This window comes from Nerophis lumbriciformis, linkage group LG02 (assembly GCF_033978685.3).
Source record: "Nerophis lumbriciformis linkage group LG02, RoL_Nlum_v2.1, whole genome shotgun sequence".
NCBI lineage: Eukaryota > Metazoa > Chordata > Actinopteri > Syngnathiformes > Syngnathidae > Nerophis > Nerophis lumbriciformis.
The window spans coordinates 17,309,782-17,334,463 of record NC_084549.2 but is presented as its reverse complement, the minus strand read 5'-3'; the positions used below and the strand labels follow the sequence as shown (position 1 = coordinate 17,334,463).

General features: G+C 38.9%; 1 protein-coding gene across 1 annotated transcript in view; it reads right to left on the bottom strand.

The window, feature by feature from the left end:
• Window positions 1-283: 283 nt before the first annotated feature.
• crtac1b (cartilage acidic protein 1b) overlaps window positions 284-24,682 on the bottom strand; it is an 86,192-nt gene continuing 61,793 nt past the window's right edge. Inside the window, exons 9-15 of the mRNA XM_061949300.1 lie at window positions 18,823-18,905; window positions 18,548-18,648; window positions 18,302-18,470; window positions 12,025-12,170; window positions 7,650-7,692; window positions 7,411-7,554; window positions 284-1,346 (exon numbers count right to left, since the gene is read on the bottom strand). Coding sequence (XP_061805284.1) covers window positions 1,219-1,346; window positions 7,411-7,554; window positions 7,650-7,692; window positions 12,025-12,170; window positions 18,302-18,470; window positions 18,548-18,648; window positions 18,823-18,905 — 814 coding nt within the window. The 3' untranslated portion in view covers window positions 284-1,218. The remainder of the gene's footprint in view (window positions 1,347-7,410; window positions 7,555-7,649; window positions 7,693-12,024; window positions 12,171-18,301; window positions 18,471-18,547; window positions 18,649-18,822; window positions 18,906-24,682) is intronic.

Below are 24,682 nucleotides of genomic sequence, written 5' to 3'. Positions count from 1 at the left end.
TATTGTACTATACTGACCGTAGAGCAGTTGAGGTAATAGAGCTTGTACAGTAAAAAAAAAAAAAGTGCATGGTTGATCTAAGTGTGTTCATGATTAATGCAATATTTTTTGTGTGATTAATCACATGATTTGACAGCCATAATGTATATATATATATATATATATATATATATATAATTTTTTTTTAAAGGCTGTCTAGGTACATCATGCTCAACTATTTTTACTTCTTGCTGTCATCCTGACGTTTTGTGAAATGGGCATCAAAGCAACATAAAACGCTCACTTTGGGTTTGATTTGATTCCCAAGAGAACATGATTTTATTCCAAGAATATGATATTGCTTAATAAAAGCTTCAGGCTTTCCTTTTTTTTCTCCATACTTTTTTTAAATAATTGGCACGGTGTTCATTGAACTCCATCAGCCAGGAAGTTTTGATAATACATTGTAATGAAATTGATTTCATCAAAAGTAAATGTAACTAGTAAGTACCAAGGCATTTAATGCATTTTTTTTATTTTTATGAAAATAACCCACCCTAACTCTAACCTTCGCACTCTAACCGCCAAAAAACGCCAAAAATGATGAATGGCATTGGGATTTTGAGCCAATGTCTTGTATTCGAAGCAAATGTAATATAGTGCTTAACTGAATTGGAGTGACGCCATGCAGATTCCAGTAAATAAAACTAAAGCTCTTATTGTGCTCTCTCACACAAAAATGTCTGCAGAATTAGGAATAGTTCACAAAATGTGAGCCACCACCACAGTCAGATGGTCTGGCATATGTTCCCCAGCTCTCACACACAACTTGCAACTTGGAGATCTGGTGTTCCTCAGCATCCTGGTAAGCCCCAACACAGAATGAGCGTGGCATTGTGCAGATACAGATGGCTGCTTCGGCGTGCCCCTAATGAATGTGGCCAGGGGAGCCAGTCAGTTCCCAGCAGCGGTTCATACGCTGCAGCCTCCACGTCTTGACTCGGACTCAAAGTCTCAAATCCCGCTGAGATAAATGCCAGGTGTTGACGTGAGGGCTACGCGGGTCTAACACGGTTAGTTCTAGCATGCTCCCTGCAAGGTCCTGTATAGTCCAGAGGTGGAAACAGCTGTACAAAGAGCGATATCACTCATCCATTGGGGACGAAGAGAAGGGGCATAGATAGTTTCTGTACATCCTTGTCCAAGTGTCGAGAGCTGAGTCAAAGAGAAGCGAGGCAGTTACAGTAGTCCACCCAGGAGACGGTTGGAGATGAGAGAAAGCATGCCGATGGGCGACAGCCAGAAAGAAAACGCTGACCGTGTGCATTCTGCAGAAGACCGCGTCTTCCCAAAGTAAGCCACCTGGGCTGCAGAAGAGAGCAGAGAGAAAAAGTTGGACAACATCTGTGCCTTAATGGCTGACACTGGACTCACATGGTGAAGGAGCATTCATCATGCAAGACAGGAGGAGGCAAGGATCAGACCGGAACAGCACCGTTAAAACCTTTTATTCACAGCAAGTACCGTGAAACCTCTAAGGACTGAACCTACCTGGGACTCTGGTCGAGTACTTTTTCCATAGGAAATAATGGAAGTAGAAATATTTTGGATTTAACTATACGGGAATGTTAACAATAACGTGTAAAAACAATACTGTATTAGGGCTGGGCGATATTGCCTTTTTTTAATATCGCGATATTTTAAGGCCATATCGCGATACACGATATACTGGTAAAAGCCAGTAAATTAGAATATTTTGAAAAACTTGATTTATTTCAGTAATTGCATTCAAAAGGTGTAACTTGTACATTATATTTATTCATTGCACACAGACTGATGCATTCAAATGTTTATTTCATTTAATTTTGATGATTTGAAGTGGCAACAAATGAAAATCCAAAATTCCGTGTGTCACAAAATTAGAATATTACTTAAGGCTAATACAAAAAAGGGATTTTTAGAAATGTTGGCCAACTGAAAAGTATGAAAATGAAAAATATGAGCATGTACAATACTCAATACTTGGTTGGAGCTCCTTTTGCCTCAATTACTGCGTTAATGCGGCGTGGCATGGAGTCGATGAGTTTCTGGCACTGCTCAGGTGTTATGAGAGCCCAGGTTGCTCTGATAGTGGCCTTCAACTCTTCTGCGTTTTTGGGTCTGGCATTCTGCATCTTCCTTTTCACAATACCCCACAGATTTTCTATGGGGCTAAGGTCAGGGGAGTTGGCGGGCCAATTTAGAACAGAAATACCATGGTCCGTAAACCAGGCACGGGTAGATTTTGCGCTGTGTGCAGGCGCCAAGTCCTGTTGGAACTTGAAATCTCCATCTCCATAGAGCAGGTCAGCAGCAGGAAGCATGAAGTGCTCTAAAACTTGCTGGTAGACGGCTGCGTTGACCCTGGATCTCAGGAAACAGAGTGGACCGACACCAGCAGATGACATGGCACCCCAAACCATCACTGATGGTGGAAACTTTACACTAGACTTCAGGCAACGTGGATCCTGTGCCTCTCCTGTCTTCCTCCAGACTCTGGGACCTCGATTTCCAAAGGAAATGCAAAATTTGCTTTCATCAGAAAACATGACTTTGGACCACTCAGCAGCAGTCCAGCTCTTTTTTTCCTTAGCCCAGGTGAGACGCTTTTCGCGCTGTTTCTTGGTCAACAGTGGCTTGACACGAGGTATGCGGCAGTTGAAACCCATGTCTTTCAAGTGTCTCTTGGTGGTGGATCTTGAAGCACTGACTCCAGCAGCTGTCCACTCCTTCTGAATCTCCCCCACATTTTTGAATGGTTTTTTTTTCACAATCTTGACCAGGGCGCGGTGATCCCTATCGCTTGTACACTTTTTCTGACCACAGTTTTTCCTTCCCTTTGCCTCTCCATTAATGTGTTTGGACACAGAGCTCTGAGAACAGCCAGCCTCTTCAGCAATAACCTTTTGTGTCTTTCCCTCCTTGTGCAATGTGTCGATGGTTGCCTTTTGGACAGCTGTCAAATCTGAAGTCTTCCCCATGTTTGTGTAGGCTTCAGAACTGGACTGAGAGACCATTTAAAGCCCTTTGCAGGTGTTTTGAGTTAATCAGCTGATTAGTTTGTGGCACCAGGTGTCTTCAAAATTTAACCCTTACACAATATTCTAATTTTGTGACACACGGAATTTTGGATTTTCATTTGTTGCCACTTCAAATCATCAAAATTAAATGAAATAAACATTTGAATGCATCAGTCTGTGTGCAATGAATAAATATAATGTACAAGTTACACCTTTTGAATGCAATTACTGAAATAAATCAAGTTTTTCAAAATATTCTAATTTACTGGCTTTTACCTGTATATCTCAATATTTTGCCTTAGCCTTGAATGAACACTTGATGCATATAATCACAGCAGTATGATGATTATATGTGTCTACATTAAAACATTCTTCTTCATACTGCATTAATATATGGTACTTTTAAACTTTCATGCAGAGAAGGAAATCACAACTAAAAAAAAATCACTATTTTTTTTCATACGGTGTTGATCTGGAAATGTTTGCCTCGGCATTTTGATGGTGTGGACGTGTGGCACCAAACAGAGATGTTGACGTGCGGAGTAAGCACTCTTCATTGTCTAGCGCAGGGGTCGGCAACCCAAAATGTTGAAGGAGCCATATTGGACCAAAAATACAAAAACAAATCTGTCTGGAGCCACAAAATATTAAAAGCCATATTACATGCAGATAGTGTGTCATGAGATATAAAGTAAATTAAGATGACTTAAAGGAAACTAAATGACCTCAAATATACCTACACATGAGGCATAATGATGCAATATGTACATATAGCTAGCCTAAATAGCATGTTAGCATCGATTAGCTTGCAGTCATGCAGTGACCAAAAATGTCTGATTAGCACTCCACACAAGTCAATAACGTCAACAAAACTCACCTTTGTGCATTCATACACAACGTTAAAGGTTTGGTAGACAAAGTGAGACAGAAAAACAAGTGGCATAAAACACGTCCTAGAAAGTCGGAGAAAGTTATACAAGTAAACAAACTACGGTGAGTTCAAGAACCGCCAAAATTAGTAGGACAAAACGGCGCTCGCCAAATACTCGAAACAGTGAAGCATGTTTAATATAAACAGTGTGCTTTATAATAATTAGGGAGGTTCGTGTCAAGTTCGTCCTCCTACAGAAATTATATTAACACAAAAAAATTCATATTTTTTTCCCCTCATCTTTTTCCATCTTTCATACATTTTTGAAAAAGCTCCAGAGAGCCACTAGGGCGGCGCTAAAGAGCCGCATGCGGCTCTAGAGCCACGGGTTGCCGACCCCCGGTCTAGCGGGTAACTTTTCAAATGATGCTACATATTAGCAGTGTAGCCGAGTGTCCCGGGTTCGCCTATACAGTGTACTTATCTAATAAAATAATAAACGGGAGACATTAGAGCAGGTTCGGTAGCCACCGCTTCTTTAATGTCAACATCACACACCTCCTTCCACAACCACACACACCCTACGTCACAGCCCTACGGCAACTCTGGAGGGACAAAACCCCTCCTCCTTACTAACACACTCCGGTAACTTGAGACACTTTTTATAGCACCGCTTTTGCCCCACACTTGACAAATTACGATTGTCTGTTCGACATATTCCCACTTGAAGCCAAACCACCGCCAGACGATGGACCCCTTGCTGTTTTTCTTGGGAATTAATTATTCCTCCATTTGTTACCAGATTCGCACCTTCTTTCTCTCGTATTACCACTAGCACCACTCCGCTAGCATCACAGCTAACGTTAGCCATGCTGCTACCTCTCTGCTCGGGGAGGGCAGGTATACGTATGTGACGTATGACGTGACAGTATGTGACGTGTGTAAGAAGGTGCGCTTGCTGTCTGTGAGAAGGAGAGACAGGAAAGAGCGAGGAGAGCCTGCAGTGTAATGCCCGCAGCTAAAAGCAACTGCGTGAGAACGTATACCGTATTTTTCGGACTATAAGTCGCAGTTTTTTTCCTAGTTTGGCCGGGCTCCAGTGCGACTTATATGTTTTTTTCCTTTTTTACTATGCATTTTCGGCAGGTGCGACTTATACTCCGGTGCGACTTATACTCCAAAAAATACGGTACTCAATATCACGATATAGTCATTTTCTATATCGCACAGAGACAAACCCGCGATATATCGCCCAGCCCTATACTGTATATTTATATGCTCGGGATGCTCCAATCAGGGTTTTATGCTCCCGATTCCATACTGATTATACATGAGTGAGATTAACCAATTATATCATGCGTCACATGTTTTGACTGTAAATTTGATTGTTCATTCAAGTTAAAGTTAAAGTCCCAACGATAGTCACACACACACACTAGGTGTGGTGAAATTATCATTTAGCATTTGACCCATCCCCTTGTTCACCCCCTGGGAGGTGAGGAGAGCAGTGAGCAGCAACGGTGGCCGCGCTCAGAAATAATTTGGTGATTCAACCCCCAATTCCAACCCTTGATGCTGAGTGCCAAGCAGGGAGGCAATGGATCCCATCTTTAGAGTCTTTGGCATGACTCGGCTGGGGTTTGAACTCACAACCTTCTAGTCTCAGGGCGGACACTCTAACCACTAGGCCACTCAGCAGGTTGATAAGGTTATTAAGTGCTATTGACAGTTTAACAGTATCAACACAATATTAATCTAGTTCCTTATTCTCTTTTATTACAGACAATTGTTGGAGCAAAACACATTTTAATAATTTGGTTTTAGCCCTCAAAGTCCTCCCGTGTCCAGGAAATTAATCCCTGATCTTGTAAACATGAGCAAAATCGACAATAAATATTTTTGAGAAAATACAAATATTGACCTAATCACTCTAGTATTGATCATATACTGGTGCTACTGGTATCTAAACCACCAATTTATGGGTCGATCCGGTCTCCTCTTACTTGTTGTGTACTGACTGTGACAATCCTGTCACACCGACAGTTGTTATATAATCCTCTCTCTAGATGATTTTTACTCTGGTTACTAAGCACTAATTTCACAAACTAGGAACTTTTTGGGGGGTAGAATGGTGCGACATGAAACGTTGACTAGCACGGGGGTCAGCAACCCGTGGCTCTTTAGTGCCACTCTAGTGGCTCCCTGAAGCATTTTTAAAAAAGGATTGAAAATGGGAAAAGATAGGGGGAAAATACATTTTTTGTTTTAGTATATTTTTTGTTTGAGGACAACATGACACAAACCTTCCCAATTGTTAGGAAGCCTACTGTTTAATATGTTTGTGCGTTTGCTTCACTGATGAGAGTATTTGGTGAACATCGTTTTGTCCTACAAATTTCTGCAGTTCTTGAACTCACCATAGTGTGGACTGTGACGCAACAGTTTGTAAAATCTTCCACTACTTCTTTGTCTCATTTTGTCCACCAAACATTTTATACTGTGCGTGAATGCACAAAGGTGCGATTTGTTGACGTTATTCACTTGTTGGCGTGCTAATCAGCATTATTTGGTCTGTACATGGCTGCAAGCTAATCAATGCTAACATGCTATTTAGGCTAGCTGTAAGTACATAGTGCATCATTATGCCTCATTTGTAGGTATATTTAAGCTCATTTAATATCCTTTACTTGTATCCTCTTTGTATATAATTTATATTTGCATGTCTCATGAAACATTATCTCTATGTAATATTGGCTGCATTTCAGATAGTTGTTTGTGTGCCATGTTGTTCCAGACCACAGCTTGCCAAAGATTGTAATACATCTATTAAAAGAAGACAGCCTGCAGTTTCCTTCAACTTGGACACACACATCTATACCTTTGGCCATTAAAAGCCAGTAATTTCCGGGAGTCATCTCACCTTCTGAGTAGCCTCTGATTTACTAATGTTTTCCAATGTTGTAAAAATGTACAGAATAAATATTACATTTCAACATTTCTGTCAACAAAGATGTGCGTCAGCCTGCGACACATAGTTATTTTGATAGTAGGCTATTATAGCTAATAACAATAATAATAATGATACATTTTATTTATAAAGGCGCCTTTCTGGGCACCCAAGGACACCGTACAAAATCACAACAATAAAATCAAATTGGATGAAAAAACAACAACAACAACAAAGATAGAGAAGAAAAGATGATTACAATGAATAGGCAGTCAGGAATAGGTGTGTTTTGAGTCTTGATTTGAAGAGGGATATTGAATCTAAGTTACAAAGGTCTGGTGGTAAAGAGTTCCACAGATGTGGGGCAGAGCAGCCATGGTGGACAGTTTAAATAAAGGTGAGATGGATAATATAGACACTTACGTCATGTGTTTCCTCCATTATAACACTTATATACGGCAAGTTATTATTTATGTTTTACAAAAATCAGTTGTTATAGTAATGAGTCTTCTAATTTCGTAAATATCAGCCTTTCACCGATTAAGAGCACTCACCCACGCAGGCGGACCCATCGTAGTTGGGCTCAAAGCCCTGGCTGCATCTCTTCTTGGCGCGGCATTTAAAGCTGCCGTAGGTGTTGGTGCACACGGGGCGGTCAGAGGGACACACAGAAGGAAACTGGGTACACTCATTTTTATCTGGGGGACAGGAGGAAAGGGAGAAGGAGAAGGCGACCTATCTGGATGACTTCCGACGACAGACCGCATTGATCTCACCGAAGGGTTCAACTTACCAATGCAGCGGCCATTTTCATTAAGAGCAAAGCCGGGACCACACTGCAAGAGAAGGAATTCAACATGTCAGTGAAGTAACACACCAAGAATGCATGGTTGTAGATGACCACAACGCATCCCCCCAGGCAGCTTTACCACATTTTTGTTCATACGGGAAGTATGACGCAATACTGCTATTGAACGTGGCTATCTATGACCGCAGTCTGGGGTGTGAAAGTGGAGCACAATATGTAAAACATTTTTAAATACATCTCAGTGTTAGGGTTGTCGATAGGTCTGGGCCAGGGGTCGGCAACCCAAAATGTTGAAAGAGCCATATTGGACCAAAAATACAAAAACAAATCTGTCTGGAGCCACAAAAAATTAAAAGCCATATTACATACAGATAGTGTGTCATGAGATATAAATTCAATTAAGAGGACTTAAAGGAAACTAAATGACCTCAAATATAGCTACAAATGAGGCATAATGATGCAATATGTACATATAGCTAGTCTAAATAGCATGTTAGCATCGATTAGCTTGCAGTCATGCATTGACCAAATATGACTGATTAGCACTCCACACAAGTCAATAACATCAACAAAACTCACCTTTGTGCATTCACGCACAACGTTAAAAGTGTGGTGGACAAAATGAGAAAGAAAAAGAAGTGGCATAAAACACGTCCTAGAAAGTCGGAGAAAGTTACACATGTAAACAAACTAAGGTGAGTTCAAGGACCTCCAAAATTAGTAGGACAAAACGGCGCTCCCCAAATACTCGAACCAGTGAAGCATGTTTAATATAAACAGTGTGCTTTATAACAATTAGGGAGGTTTGTGTCATGTTTTTCCTCCTACAGAAACCATATTAACACAAAAAAAAATTTTTTTTCCCCTCATCTTTTTCCATTTTTCATACATTTTTGAAAAAGCTCCAGAGAGCCACCAGGGCGGCGCTAAAGAGCCGCATGCGGCTCAAGAGCCGCGGGTTGCCGACTCCTGGTCTGGGCGATATGGAAGAAAAAGTATATCTCGATATATTTTTTACTAAAACTCGATATTCGATAAATATCTCGATATATTTTCCGGTGAAAATATACATATAAAGATATTCATTTTTGAGCGAGATTCAGTGAAATTGAAGTGAATGACAACTGTACTGTAAACAGTCAGTGGCACTTTTATTAACCCAGTTAGTCAAGATGGGTATTAACAGCACAGAAAATAAACTGTTTAAGTAGCACAGAATTTCACAACATAAATGAAATAGAAAAATATTCTTTCTATGTAAAATAAATAACAGAGCTGTGCAAATAATACAAAATGTATGAAACTCAGATAAAAAATTAATTTGCAGGCAGGCACTTTTTAATTCCCAGTCGACGATGTAATGGACTGTCACACACGTCAGCGCCAAGTACCGTATTTTTCGGAGAGTAAGTCGCTCCGGAGTATAAGTCGCACCGGCCGAAAATGCATAATAAAGAAGGAAAAAAACATATATAAGTCGCACTGGAGTATAAGTCGCATTTTTGGGGGAAATTGATTTGATAAAACCCAACACCAAGAATAGACATTTGAAAGGCAATTTAAAATAAATAAAGAATAGTGAACAACAGGCTGAATAAGTGTACGTTATATGAGGCATAAATAACCAACTGAGAACGTGCCTGGTATGTTAACGTAACATATTATGGTAAGAGTCATTCCAATAACTATAACATATAGAACATGCTATGTATAACATGTTTACCAAACAATCTGTCACTCCTAATCGCTAAATCCCATGAAATCTTATACGTCTAGTCCAGGGGTCGGCAACCTTTACCAGTCAAAGAGCCATTTTGACCAGTTTCACAAATTATAGAAAACAATGGGACCCGCAAAATTTTTTTTTTTAATTTTAAATGAATTAACATTGCATAAAAAGTTTTTTTTTTGCTTTGTGCTATGTATAAACCAGGGGTCTCAGATACGCTGCCCATACCTTTATATGGAACTTGACAGCTGGTGCGGCACGCGGGTGTTAAATGGATGGCGCTTGTCAGCGTCATGCGTGCCGTGATGGTACACCATATAGCACCCACTACAACCAGTGTGCCTGATCAGCTACACGTTGTATGGGGCTTCCGCTTGCTCACGTAGGTGACAGCAAGGCATACTTGGTCAACAACCACACAGGTTACACTGACGGTGGCGGTATAAAAAAAACTTTAACACTCTTACTAATAATGCGCCACACTGTGAACACACACCAAACAAGAATGACAAACACATTTCGGGAGAACATCTGCACCGTAACACAACATAAACACAATAGGACAAATACCCAGAATCCCATGCAGCCCTAACTCTTCCGGGATACATTATACACCCCCGCTACCAAACCCCGCCCACCTCAACCGACGCACAGAGAGAGAGGGGGGGGGGGGGGGGGAGCAGGGTTGGGGTGGGGCCGGGGTTTGGTGGTAGCAGGGGTGTATAATGTAGCCCGGAAGAGTCAGGGCTGCATGGGATTCTGGGTATTTGTTCTGTTGTGTTTATGTTATGTTAAGGTGCAGATGTTCTCCCGAAATGTGTTTGTCATTCTTGTTTGGTTTTGGTTCAAAGTGTGGCGCATTATTAGTAAGAGTGTTAAAGTTGTTTTATATGGTCACCGTCAGTGTAACCTGTCTGGCTGTTGACCAAGTATGCCTTGTTGTCACGTGCGTGTGCAAGCAGAAGATGTATATTGTATAACAAGTGTTGCGCTGGCACGCTATTAATACAGATTGAAGAGGGCGCCAAATGCTGTACCATCATGGTACGCCCTTATTATAGCTGTAAGGGTGAAAATCGGTAAATATTAATCCTGGGAGTTTTCTGCGAGAGGCACTGAAATCCGGAAGTCTCACGGGAAAATTGGGGGGTTCAGCAAGTAAGCTGCTGAGCCGCATCAGAGTGACCAAAGAGCCGCATGCGGCTCCGGAGCCGCGGGTTGCCGACCCCTGGTCTAGTCTCTTACGTGAATGAGCTAAATAATATTATTTGATATTTTACGGTAATGTGTTAATAATTTCACACATAAGTCGCAACCCCGGCCAAACTATGAAAAAAACTGCGACTTATAGTCCGAAAAATACAGTAAGTGACTTGACTTAATTGTGCGGCTATGATCTTCCTCACTTCGGCATACATTTTTGGCAGCATTTATCATGCAAAATATGCCCGGCTTGGCAACTCGAGAACAGTTTTGATTTGGGCTTACATGGTAAATAACTCAAATATATCGCCCCCCCCAGCCCTACTCAGTGTTAATATAACATTAATATAGCCTTGAAAGTTTAATAACATTGCTTGAATTAAATTAACAACTTCTAAGACTATCCACAACACCCCTTACCAAAATATAGTGGAAAATAGAGCTTTAACACAGACGTCATAACCAATGTTCCCTCTAATTGTTCATGTGTGTGAGCAAACGCAAAAACTCCCTGAGCATTCAGTGGAGCCCATGTGAGCAACATCAGACGTGCACACTGTGGCTACACCAGCAGCACACCTGTCCCAAACCTGACTAACTAACAAGTTCAATCTCCATCCATCCATCCATTTTCTACCGCTTGTCTCTTTCGGGGTCGCGGGGGGTGCTAGAGCCTATCTCAGCTGCATTCGGGCGGAAGGCGGGGTACACCTTGGACAAGTCCCCACCTCATCGCAGGGCCAACACAGATAGACAGACAACATTCTCTTATTATCATAATCAAATGACAGCAGTCATTTCCATGAGGTTATTTTCTAATATAAGTCTTTAGGCCCACTTACAATGACAATAACAAAAAATATTGTTTTTCATGAACTGTGTACTTGTATTGTTTGTCTGGGTGGAGGTCCTGCTTTGGAAATAGTTTGTACCCCTTTCAGACATCGCATTTAGTTCCCATTAAAACATTCACATGTTGCACAATGAGATGTAAGCAGGGGATCATGTGTACATTCCGGCAACTTCCTGTTTGTAAAAAATATATTTTTATTAGTATTTATTTAATATACTAACAGCATTTCATGATTAATATTTATAAATTAAGATTCCTAATAAATGACACTAGAATAAGCACACATTTGATTGGTAAATCATAGTGTAACGACCTGGAATGACACTTTATGTGTGGTGTTGGAGTTGTCCGACTTTTTGTGTGACTGTAAACACATCACTGCCTAAGTGCCATATGTGCATGTGTTGGCGCAAGTGAGAATAGAGCGAGCGGCTGCTGTTGATCTATCTTTGAAACAAAAGCTTGTTTTAACCAAATTAGTTTTTTATTGCATGGGAACATACCAAGTGTGTGTGGATGGTGCGGCAATGTTGGGTATAGGGTGGGTTTCGGAGTCTTGTGTTCGACCACAGTACCTCTATTTCCACCATGGGAGTGATTTCCTCTTCGTCTCTCGGATAGTGAATTTCCATCACAGAGTTGATCTCTGATGGCTCCAAGGGTCGAGCGACAGAGCGACCATCTGGCCAGTATACCTCCACATTTGTGGCCACGTCCTTACCTTAGAAGTCGCACAACACAAACACAATGCTGGTTTTTACTGTTGTGAAGTCAAGATCACTACTTTGTATAACAGCTCGAAAACACAATACAAAACACACATTCAAATAGTTTTTATTTTTACGATTTCCTACTGTAGTTTTATTTTGTGTAAATCATGTGATTCATACTCTAAAACTATTGTTAGTTAATAAGAGGAGGAGAGGAGAACAAATAATACAACAGGGTCTCTGCAGGTTACAACAAGTCAAATTTAAGACTTTTTAAGAGATCTACTCCCAAGTGGGCCGGACTGGTAAAATCACGGCACGATAACTTAAAAATAGACATGTCCGATAATGGCTTTTTTGCCGATATCCGATATTCCGATATTGTCCAACTCTTAATTATCGATACCGATATCAACCGATACAGATATATACAGTCGTGGAATTAACACATTATTGTGCCTAATTTTGTTGTGATGCCCCGCTGGATGCATTAAACAATGTAACAAGGTTTTCCAAAATAAATCAACTCAAGTTATGGAAAAAAAATGCCAACATGGCACTGCCATATTTATTATTGAAGTCACAAAGTGCATTTTTGTTTTTTAACATGCCTCAAAACAGCAGCTTGGAATTTGGGACATGCTCTCCCTGAGAGAGTATGAGGAGGTTGAGGTAGGCGGGGGGAGTAGCGGGGGGTGTAAATTGTAGCGTCCCGGAAGAGTTAGTGCTGCAAGGGGTTCTGGGTATTTGTTCTGTTGTGTTTATGTTGTGTTACGGTGCGGATGTTCTCCCGCAATGTGTTTGTCATTCTTGTTTGGTGTGGGTTCACAGTGTGGCGCATACTGTATTTGTAACAGTGTTAAAGTTGTTTATACGGCCACCCTCAGTGTGACCTGTATGGCTGTTGACCAAGTATGGATGGCATTCACTTGTGTGTGTGAAAAGCCGGCGATATTATGTGACTGAGCCGGCACGCAAAGGCAGTGCCTTTAAGGTTTATTGGCGCTCTGTACTTCTCCCTACGTCCGTGTACACAGCTGCGTTTTAAAAAGTCATGAATTTTACTTTTTGAAACCGATACCGATCATTTTTAAACCAATACCGATCATTTCCAATATTACATTTTAAAGCATTGTTGATTGGAGATGTCCGATATTATCGGACATCTCCACTTAAAAATAAAGACAACTTCAGATTGTTTTCTTTGTGTACAAAATAGAACAAACACATTCTAAAAATGCACAAATCATAATGTTGGGGTTTTTTATACATACACGTTGTGCTTAATATTAATCTACCTTTATTTGTCCTTATTGATACTTTCTGAATAAATTATGTGATAATGTTCATCAGTCAACGCATTGGTGTTAATTTTCAATCTATCAAGATAAAAAAATTATATAAAAATCAAATTACAGGATGTTGTTTATGTAGTTTTTTTCCTCGACTAGTGCCCTAACATCATGTGTTTTTTTGTTTTTTTTTAACATATGTAGCATAATTTAGTGTCTAGTGGACACTTTCAGAACAGCAGTTTCTTTCATTCAAAAATTTCAGCTCATTTTTATACTTGGCAATCTCATCCTGTTGGCCGGATAAAACCTGTTCGTGGGCCTGATCCTAAACTTTCCTGAGCACAGAGGCAAGAAAGCAGCTCACCGATTATTGTTGGCAGGTTTTGGATGGCCATTATGGGATTCATGGGCGGAATAGAGGACCTCCCATTGGCTCCAATGCAAGCAGACTTTTATTTATGTTTATTTATGAATTAGAATGCATTAAAAAATACATCCGCGGTCTTGTCCATCATAATTATTGTGAACGATAGGCAAAATTTCCCCCCCAAAATGTATTTGTTTGTTTGTTACTTTGACGCGAAAAATAATGTTTATTTCCGCATTTTCGCGGACATTTCACATGCCTGCAAATTAACAGAATAACCCCTTGTCAGTCGTCAGTAGGTAATAGCGTCGTACAATTTCCACTTAATTTTTGTCACTTATGGTGATACATGTACGGTACTATAAACTTATATAGAAAATAATTTGATCTTTGAGTGTTAAAGGTTCTATCTCTGAATATTAGTCAATTGATAATGCATTTCAGATGACTTCTTAAAACAGTGTTTTTCAACCTTTTTTGAGCAAAGGCACATTTTTTGCGTTGAAAAAAAAACCTTAGGCACACCACTAGCAGAAATCATTAAAAAACTAAACTCAGTTGACAGTAAAAAGTCGCAATTGTTGGATATGAATTCAAACCATAACTATAACTACAGCTCTTGTCTCAAAGGAGGTGTACTGTCACCTTTTTTTTGGTAATTTCCTGTAGCAGTTTCATGTCTTCCTTTGAGCGATATTTCCCGCATCTACTTTGTTTTTATCCTTCTTCGTGGGGACATTGTCGATTGATTGTCATGTCATGTTCGGATGTACATTGTAGACGCCATCTTTGCTCCACAGTAAGTCTTTGCTGTCGTCCAGCATTCTGTTTTTGTTTACTTTGTAGCCAGTTCAGTTTTAGTTTCGTTCTGCATAGCCTTCCCTAAGCTTCAATGCCTTTTCTTAGGGGCACTCACCTTCTGTTTATGTTTGGTTTAAGCATTAGATACCTTTTTACCTGCACCCTGCCTCCCACTGATTCCGACATCTACAAAGCAATTAGCTACCTGCTGATATGGAAGAGTATTACACGGTTACTCTGCCGAGCTCTAGACAGCACCAACCACTCAACAACAACACATCATTTGCAGACTATAATTACTGGTTTGCAAAAAATATTTTTTTAACCCAAATAGGTGAAATTAGATAATCTCCCACGGCACACCAGACTGTATCTCACGGCACACTAGTGTGCCGCGGCACAGTGGTTGAAAAACACGGTCTTAAAAGACTATTTTACATACAAGGTTTGTGAATACAGCATGCGGTGAAATGTACCACAGAACCATTCCTTAGAGTGCAGTTATCTCAAAAAACATAATAATGCCCTTCAATGTAAAATTGCAGGTGGCAAATGTCTACTTTCTTCCTGTTATTTAGTTTGATCATGTCAAAATGACTGCTGTGGAAAATGTCGTTAAACCAAAAAGCAGCAAGTTAAGACTTTTGCAAAATATTTTGTGCGTACTAAATTGCTACCACGGAATGTCGCTCCTCAGAGAGAGAGTCTTGATTAAAATGGCATTTGTCGTGTAAACACAGGTCATTTTGTCAGACGGCAAATGGAGCCAGCAGGTGTGCCTCGGAATATTCCATCTCTGCTTGCTCCCATATGTCACTTTGTGGCTGAGAGGTGCTGAGTGACTGATGCCTTTAGCAAGTGTGGACTTGTCTTGTGAGGTCTGCGCGGTGCCAAAAGTTTGCTGTTGTGGTTTCTGTGTGTTTGTGTACATGGATTCACAGCAGTGTGTGGGCTAAACTGGGAGCCAGTTTGTCACAAAGCCGGCCAGCATCCAGCAGCAACACCTGTAAACCCCCCACCCCCCGCCTCATTCTCCCTCCGGTGTCTAATCAGCCTGATGCTTCACACATGAACTTTCTGCTTATTCAATTTCTCACCATCTGTGTGACATCGGTTGTTACAAGCAAGTGTTTACTTACAAAACAATGATGAAATCTTTGTTTCACACGATACCAGGCCTTTATTCAGACATGATGGGCTATCTAAATGGTTTAGTATAAAGATGTTATCTATTTGTTCATAAAAACAAGGTCACTGTCAATAGCTGACAATTGATGGTGTAATATTGCTGGGTATTGTGGCCAAACAGCTCAATTTGTATTTCATCTGACATCACATGGACAAAGATAAGACCTTCTGGAGGAAAGTTCTTGAAACAAAAATTGAGCTGTTTGGTCACAATACCCAGCAATATGTTTGGAGGAGAAAGGGTGAGGCCTTTAATCCCAGTAACACCATTCCTACCGTCAAGCATGGTGGTGGTAGTATTATGCTCTGGGCCTGTTTTGCTGCCAATGGAACTGGAGCTTTAAATGGAACAATGAAAAAGGAGGATTGCCTCCAAATTCTTCAGGACAACCTAAAATCATCAGGGTCTTGGGCGCAGTTGGGTGTTCCAACAGGACAATGACCCCAAACACACGTCAAAAGTGGTAAAGGAATGGCTAAATCAGGCTAGAATTAAGGTTGTAAAATGGCCTTCCCAAAGTCCTGACTTAAACATGTGGACAATGCTGAAGAAACAAGTACATGTCAGAAAACCAACAAATTTAGCTGAACTGCACCAAGAGGAGTGGTCACAAATTCAACCAGTTGTGGTTGAATTTGTGGATGGCTACCAAAAGCGCCTTATTGCAGTGAAACTTGCCAAGGGACATGTAACCAAATATTAACATTGCTGTATGTATACTTTTGACCCAGCAGATTTGGTCACATTTTCAGTAGACCCATAATAAATTCATAAAAGAATCAAACTTCATGAATGTTTTTTGTGACCAACAAGAGTTCTAGAAATTATTGGAAACTCAAGACAGCCATGACATTATGTTCTTTACAAGTGTATGTAAACTTTTGACCACGACTGTATATCTATTAACAAGCTTATTGGTGTGTTTAGTGGTGCAGGCGAAAGATAAGTCGGAAAAAATGCGGTAGTTTATTTAGCACAAATTATGTTTATAGACCATCTTCAAACTGCTTTCTGACCGTCTCTTCAGGCTGCACCGTTTTTAATAAATAAATATATACATACATACATACGTATATATATATATATATATATATATATATATATATATATATATATATATATATATATATATATATATATATATATATATATATATATATACATACATATATACACATATATATATACGTTTATACACATATACATATATATATATATATATACATATACATATATATATATATATATATACATACACATGTACATATATATGTACATATACATTTACATATATACACACGTATATATATATATATATATATACATATATATATATATATTTATATTATATATATATATATACATATATATATATATATTATATATATATATATATATATACATACATATATATATATATATATATATATATATATATATATATATATATATACATACATACATACATATATATATATATATATATATATATATATATATATATATATATATATATATATATATATATATATATATATATATAATATATATATATATATACAGACAGAGACAAACTACATTTCTATCCTTTACAGTATTTTATTGAAAAAAATCAGCATACTGGCACCATACGTATTTTGATTATTGGTTTGTAAATGTTGCAGTTAATAAATAAAGGTTTATAAAAAAAATTAAAATTTAAAAAAAAAATTTAAAATTAAAAATAAAACAAATACGTTTCTGCGCATGCGCATAGCATAGATCCAACGAATCGATGACTAAATTAATCGGCAACAATTTTTATAATCGATTTGAATCGATTAGCTGTTGCAGCCATAATATATATATATATATATATATATATATATATATATATATATATATATATATATATATATATATATATATATATATATATACATATATATAGTACAGGCCAAAAGTTTGGACACACCTTCTACTCATTCAATGCGTTTTCTTTATTTTCATGACTATTTACATTGTAGATTGTCACTGAAGGCATCAAAACTATGAATGAACACATGTGGCGTTATGTACAAAAAAAGGTGAAATAACTGAAAACATGTTTTATATTCTACTTCCTTCAAAATAGCCACCCTTTGCTCTGATTACTGTTTTGCACACTCTTGGCATTCTCTCGATGAGCTTCAATCACACCTGTGAAGTGAAAACCATTTCAGGTGACTACCTCTTGAAGCTCACCGAGAGAATGCCAAGAGTGTGCAAAGCAGTAATCAGAGCAAAGGGTGGCTATTTTGAAGAAACTAGAATATAAAACATGCTTTCAGTTATTTCATTTTTTTTTTTTTAAGTATATAACTCCACATGTGTTCATTCATAGTTTTGATGTCTTCAGTGACAATCTACAATGTAAATAGTCATGAAAATAAAGATGAGAAGGTGTGTCCAAACGTTTGACCTGTACCGTATGCAAGGGTGGTGACAACTGCTATATAGTATGCTTCTTACCAAGGCCAAAGTGCGCAACGGGCTCCATCTCACAGAGGTACCCTGAACCTCCATCGATGATACGTGTGTGGGGTCCACTCCTCTTGGTGTACACCACCACTTTAGCTCCTCTAGCGAAAGCACCAAACTTGGTGCGGGGAATCACGCGCAGCCACGAGTTGGTGGTTCCCTTGGGGATACACACAGAGAGGAGAAAAAGAGCATGAAGCACCATCATTATTGCATTTGTGGTTTCACAACACCTACCAGGTTGACTTTGTAGACAGAAAGCGGTTGCGCTGCACTTTCCCCGTGAGACACCAGCAGCTCCAGACGACCATCTCCATCAAAGTCTGTAGCTACAGCTCCTGGAGAGCCAGCACAGTAATGAGGCACATAATAGACAATGCACAGAAGTGGAGTTCTAGTGCCATCTAATGGCATAAAAAGGAACAGCAGGGTCATTTTTTTAAATATGTTTGTTTTGTCAGTCTGACAACATGATCTCTCAAGTTGCAGGACAACGTCTCATCAACTCTCACCGGTTCCACGTCCCTCTGGTTCGGACGCCTCGCCAATATTAAGCTCCTCGATCTGCGGGTCTCCATGCTCTCTCCTGCTCACCCTGTTAATAAGATAAGGTCAGACTGTCACTCTCGTGTCGCTCACCTCCAATGACAATAGACACAACATTAGGTACTCAAGCACAATCAGAATCAGAATCAGAATCAGAATCAGAAGAGTTTGTATTGCCATTGTTTGAGAACGGGTTCACAAACTAGGAATTTTACTTGGCGCAATCGTGCAACATAGAACACATATACCACAGAATAGGTAATAAAATCAGCTGTAATTGAGCTATCAGATCTTGTTATTGTTCATGTGCCTGATGGCCGAGGGGAAAAAACTGTTCCGGTGGCGGGAGGTGTGGGTCTGGATGGACCGTAGTCTCCTGCCTGAGGGGAGACGGGAGAATGTAATGAAATCCATCTTAAACATAAAATAATGTATTGTGGTGGTATTTTGGTTATCAGTTGAGCATAATTATAGTGATGCTTCTCGGTCTTGATCGTTTTATAATCAAAAGGCTTAGTTTATTTCATGGAAAAACCCAAGTTGGACAAATTCAACACTCCCTGATTTGACTAAAACCTTCCTTTTCAAAATACAACAAAAGTGGGACCTCGATGTTCGTACGCCCCACTTATCAGTGTTCGGAAAACAGCAAGGAGCACAATGAGAATAAAACAAAAATGCTGAAATCAGCCAATAATAGCAATACAAAGCTTTGTCTTAAAAAAAAATATATAATAATATATATATATATATTAGGGATGTCCGATAATGGCTTTTTGCCGATATCCGATATTGTCCAACTCTTTAATTACCGATACCGATATCAACCGATACCGATATCAACCGATATATGCAGTCGTGGAATTAACACATTATTATGCCTAATTTGGACAACCAGGTACGGTGAAGATAAGGTACTTTTAAAAAAAATTATAAAATAAAATAAGATAAATAAATTAAAAACATTTTCTTGAATAAAAAAGAAAGTAAAACAATATAAAAACAGTTACATTGAAACTAGTAATTAATGAAAATGAGTAAAATTAACTGTTAAAGGTTAGTACTATTAGTGGACCATCAGCACGCACAATCATGTGTGCTTACGGACTTTATCCCTTGCAGACTGTATTGATATATATTGATATATAATGTAGGAACCAGAATATTAATAACAGAAAGAAACAACCCTTTTGTGTGAATGAGAATGGGGGAGGAAGGTTTTTTGGGTTGGTGCACTAATTGTAAGTGTATCTTGTGTTTTTTATGTGGATTTAATTAAAAAAAACAAAAAAATTTAAAAACAAAAACAAAAAAACGATACCGATAAAAAAAAAAAACGATACCGAAAATTTCCGATATTACATTTTAACGCATTTATCTCTAATATATATATATATATATATATATATATATACATATCATATAAATATATATAAGGTGTAAAGATTCGTTTTAACAACGATTCGATTCGATATTTGTGGTCCCGATGCGATTCAGGAATGATTTTTTTTTTTTTTATATATATATTGACATACTGAGTGGTGAGCTGCTGCATCGCCTCTGAGTTGGAGAAAGTTATTCTCGATGATAAATCATGCCTCTTACCTGGATAGTAGAAGGATGTAGTCATGAACCGAAAGGTTGGTCAAATCTGACATCCAACTTAGACCCGGCGATGGGGTGAAAGACACGCAAATATGCTCGTTTTTAAACCCCTCGAGGGGATTATGATTAATTTTTCATCTAAACGGGAAGCTATGAACATCGCATCAGTCGGCATCCCAGTGAGAGCAGATATTGTACAGTAAGGAACACTGATCAGTGTCCGGAGCAAGACTTTTTTGCCTTGATTTCCGTACACAGCGAGCCTGATCTACTAAAGGTTTGCGTGATTTAAAACATATTTGTGCTGTTGAATGAGTTTAAAAAAAAAAAAAATCAGATTAATCACAACTTTGAATTGGGATAAACCATGATTAATCACAGGTTATTACTCACTTGCGTATTTTAATTATTCAAAAAGACCCCAATACTCGGATACAAATGCAATTTTACAGTCCGAAAGTCATCCAGGAACATTTTTACATGCTTTTTTTGAATGCGCGTCATTTATTTGCTCAAAACAGTTTTATCAAAAGTCCAGTCAGGGAGTATTTTTGGAGTAAAACTTGCCAGCGAGCACACCAGCTGCAGTCTCGTTACTCAGCTTTGCACTCATCACTGACCGTATAACAACCATCAACGGTCACGGTAAATGAGCATATACGGTCAAAATAAATTGTGTGATTAGTCTGCTTGTTTACATGGTTAATGCAATATCACCAAAAAATTATCCCTGAGCGTGGCCACCGCTGCTGCTCACTGTTCCCCTCACTTCCCAGGGGGTGAACATGGGGATGGGTCAAATGCAGAGGATCATTTCATCACACCTCGAGTGTGTGAGTGACTATCGTTGGGACTTTAACTTGAACTTCAATAAAGGCAAAGTGATGTTTGTGTTAATATTCCAGGTATCTAGAACCAATTGATTGGATATACATGATTTCTGATGGGAAAAAGTTTCCTTACAATTCGGTTTTCGTCCGACCTACAGGGACGGGTTACTAACAAAAAACAAAGTATACCTAAATCACATGTCATGATCCATGGTCCGGATCATGTTTTGTTATGTTCTGTTAGTTTTGGACTCCATGAGTTCCTGTTTTTGTGCACCCTTGTTTGTTTTAGTTACCATGGTTACTTATATAATGCCTCTGATTAGTGCTCAGGAAGCAGGTGAGCGGGCGAACATTAATCAGAGACAGATGGAAATAATAAGTAACCATGGTAACTAAAACAAACAAGGGTGCACAAAAACAGGAACTAATGGAGTCCAAAACTAACAGAACATAACAAAACCTAATCCGGACCATGGATCATGACATCACATCTAGAATGCAATACGGTGTTTCCACTGAATCAGCACAAATGGATCTTATAATAACCTGAACAGGACAATATAGTAATTATAAACATATCCCAGTTCAATGATTGTGGCTCAAAGGCCCACCTCAGCTAAAAATTGATGGTCATATAGTGGATTAATTAGTCCTGGCACAACAGAAGCATCGAGCTCGCTTCTTTATGACCTGAGAGCAGAGCGAAATTAGTTGCTTTATTTTCATAACAAACGACGACAGAGCCAAGTGTTTCGGCGCAGTGACCCTGTCGTCAGGCCATCATCAGCTCCAAAAAGACAAACTCTCCCTCAGTGACCTGGCAAGCAGGAGTGTTTTCATCCAGAAAATCGCTGGGGCTTGGACTGATTATTGATATTCCACATGTTTGGATTCATCCCCTAATGGCAACATTCATTACATGTTTTTTTGTTGTTGTTGTTGTTTATTCAAGCAGTCTGGTTTTATGCTACAATTAAGCTCCATCAGCTTGATACGCATCTTAAGATTGTATTTAGAGGGCGAGGGCTGAGTTCATTAATATTATCTCGCAAGGAGACCCAACCTAAAAGTGTCTTAATGAAAGAGTCACCCATGTGTGCAGGAAGCGGGATGCCAGATAAGAATTCTTGGCTTGGGATGTTTTACAATCTTCCAAGCATACAGGGCCCCGGCATTAAGTACACCTGCAGACACACCTGCAACCCAACAAAGAAGAAATACATTCACTGGAAAATATATGACTTTTAACAATATGTTCAGTATTGGGAGGCGGGGCTAAATTTGCATAATCTGCCATTATGGCATAGCAATGGCCAACATCTCAACAAACCTTATTCAACAAAAGAACATAAAGTCATTGACTTACAAGTATTGTTTTAATTTTGCACAGTATGTTGGCGTATGTTTCCTGGACACGTCAAAAATATCACTGCAGCGGAACCTCCATTTATTACGAAATAGAAACGATTGTTGAAGCAAATTTCCCTATAAGAAAAAATTCTAATCATGATTGGCCTTGACAAAAGTCTATATTTTAGTAAAAAGTTTGTTCATTTTAACCTCTTAAGGCCCAAGCTGTTTCTTTACAAGCTTTTTTATATTTTTCTTTGCTATTTGGGCTTATTGGACCCTAATTACAATAAAAACTAAGAATCATCTTTTTATATGATGTACTTAATCCATAAGTAACAAACGTGTACTTCATGTTTAGTGACATGCTAATTCTTATTTTTACACTTTTTTTTTCCAAATTCCATTGTATGTTATACTCTTCTGACACCACCAGATGACAGCATAAGTGTCCACATAAGCGGCCGTAACACCCCAATTCAGTAGTGTACACAATTTTGGAAATAAGAGCTAAAAGGTGCTGTCCACGCATGTGGCCACTAGGGCCTTTAGAGGTTAAACACACTATAAGGCAGGGGTGCCCAAACTTTTTGACTCGGGGGCCACATTGGGTTAAAACATTTTGCCTGGGGGCCGGGCTGTATATATACATATGTATATATATATATTCCGAGCACAATGATGTTACTTTATTGATGGGAAAATGCATTTTTAGACAATATGCTAGGAGACACCGAGAGTAACAAGCGGTAGAAAATGGATTAGAAAGGACAGATTTTAAAAAATAATAGTTAAAAATTATTATTATTATTATTTTTTTAACTTGGGACTTCCTGCGGGCCGGATTTTGGACGCTAGCGGTGCCGTATCCGGTTTGGGGACCCCTGCTATAAGGTAATATGCGGGACTGTACTATATATGAAACAAACATAACAAGGGAGTGATGGCTCAACTTTCTAATCAATAAAAAAGCCGAACTGTCCTCCTCGTATCCAGCCGCCCTGCTGACACGCACACACGCTGTCACTAGCACTGTGGTGCAGTCACAGTTTAAAACCACAAAACTCCCTTAACCTTATCCTTATTGTGCAATATTACCCTTCGAGTACAATACATCCGACACTGATTGTTATTTATTACGCCGGTACTCTTGTCTTGCTCTGTATATTGTACAGTATTTTGTGTATATTGTTTTGTAAATTGTACAGGATTGCTTATTATTTTTATTGGATAGTAGTCTGTTTATTTCAATTCTTAGTTGTATCTTTATTACCTCTTGTGTAATTTATTTTTATCCCATATGTGTTCCCACTACCGCACCTAAAGTTGGAGTCCTTAATCTCGTTATATGCAAATATAATGACAATAAAGTCCATTCCATTCTATTCTATTCTAACCACTCATCTGTGCATCAGTTTGGGACGTCCACAGCAAAGAAAGAGATTATTTTAGAAGGAAGTAGTAGTGAAACTATCACGCTGGTGGGTATTAATTGCTACCATGCAAATTTGGCTAACATTAGCATTATCATTTTGATTTGAACATCAAAAGTCCCTTACTAGTTTAGCAGGAACAGTGCCAAGGCAGCATCGGACGAAAATCCCTCCTCATCTTTGAGCTCACGCCAGCGAGTGAATGTTGATCGTGACTGTCCTTTTTCCGGGTAAGCTGTTTTTCTTTTTTTGTCTCCTCAGACAAAACTTTTCGTTTCTTTGGCTGTTTCGGAGCTTCGGCCATGATAGCAGTAATTACACATAGGCGTTCTTCTTCTTGTTTTTGTTTTCTGGCGGCACGTAGTCTTTCGCATCGACTTCTGTTTTTTTAGCGAATGGTGAAAGGGGGAGTGACATATGCCGTAAAGAAAGACAGCACTTTTGTAGTTTTTTGTGTGGCTGGGTCAAAAGTATACATACAGCAATGTTAATATTTGGTTACATGTCCCTTGGCAAGTTTCACTGCAATAATGCGCTTTTGGTAGCCATCCACAAGCTTCTGGCAAGTTTCTGCTTGAATTTTTGTCCACTCATGTTGACAAAAT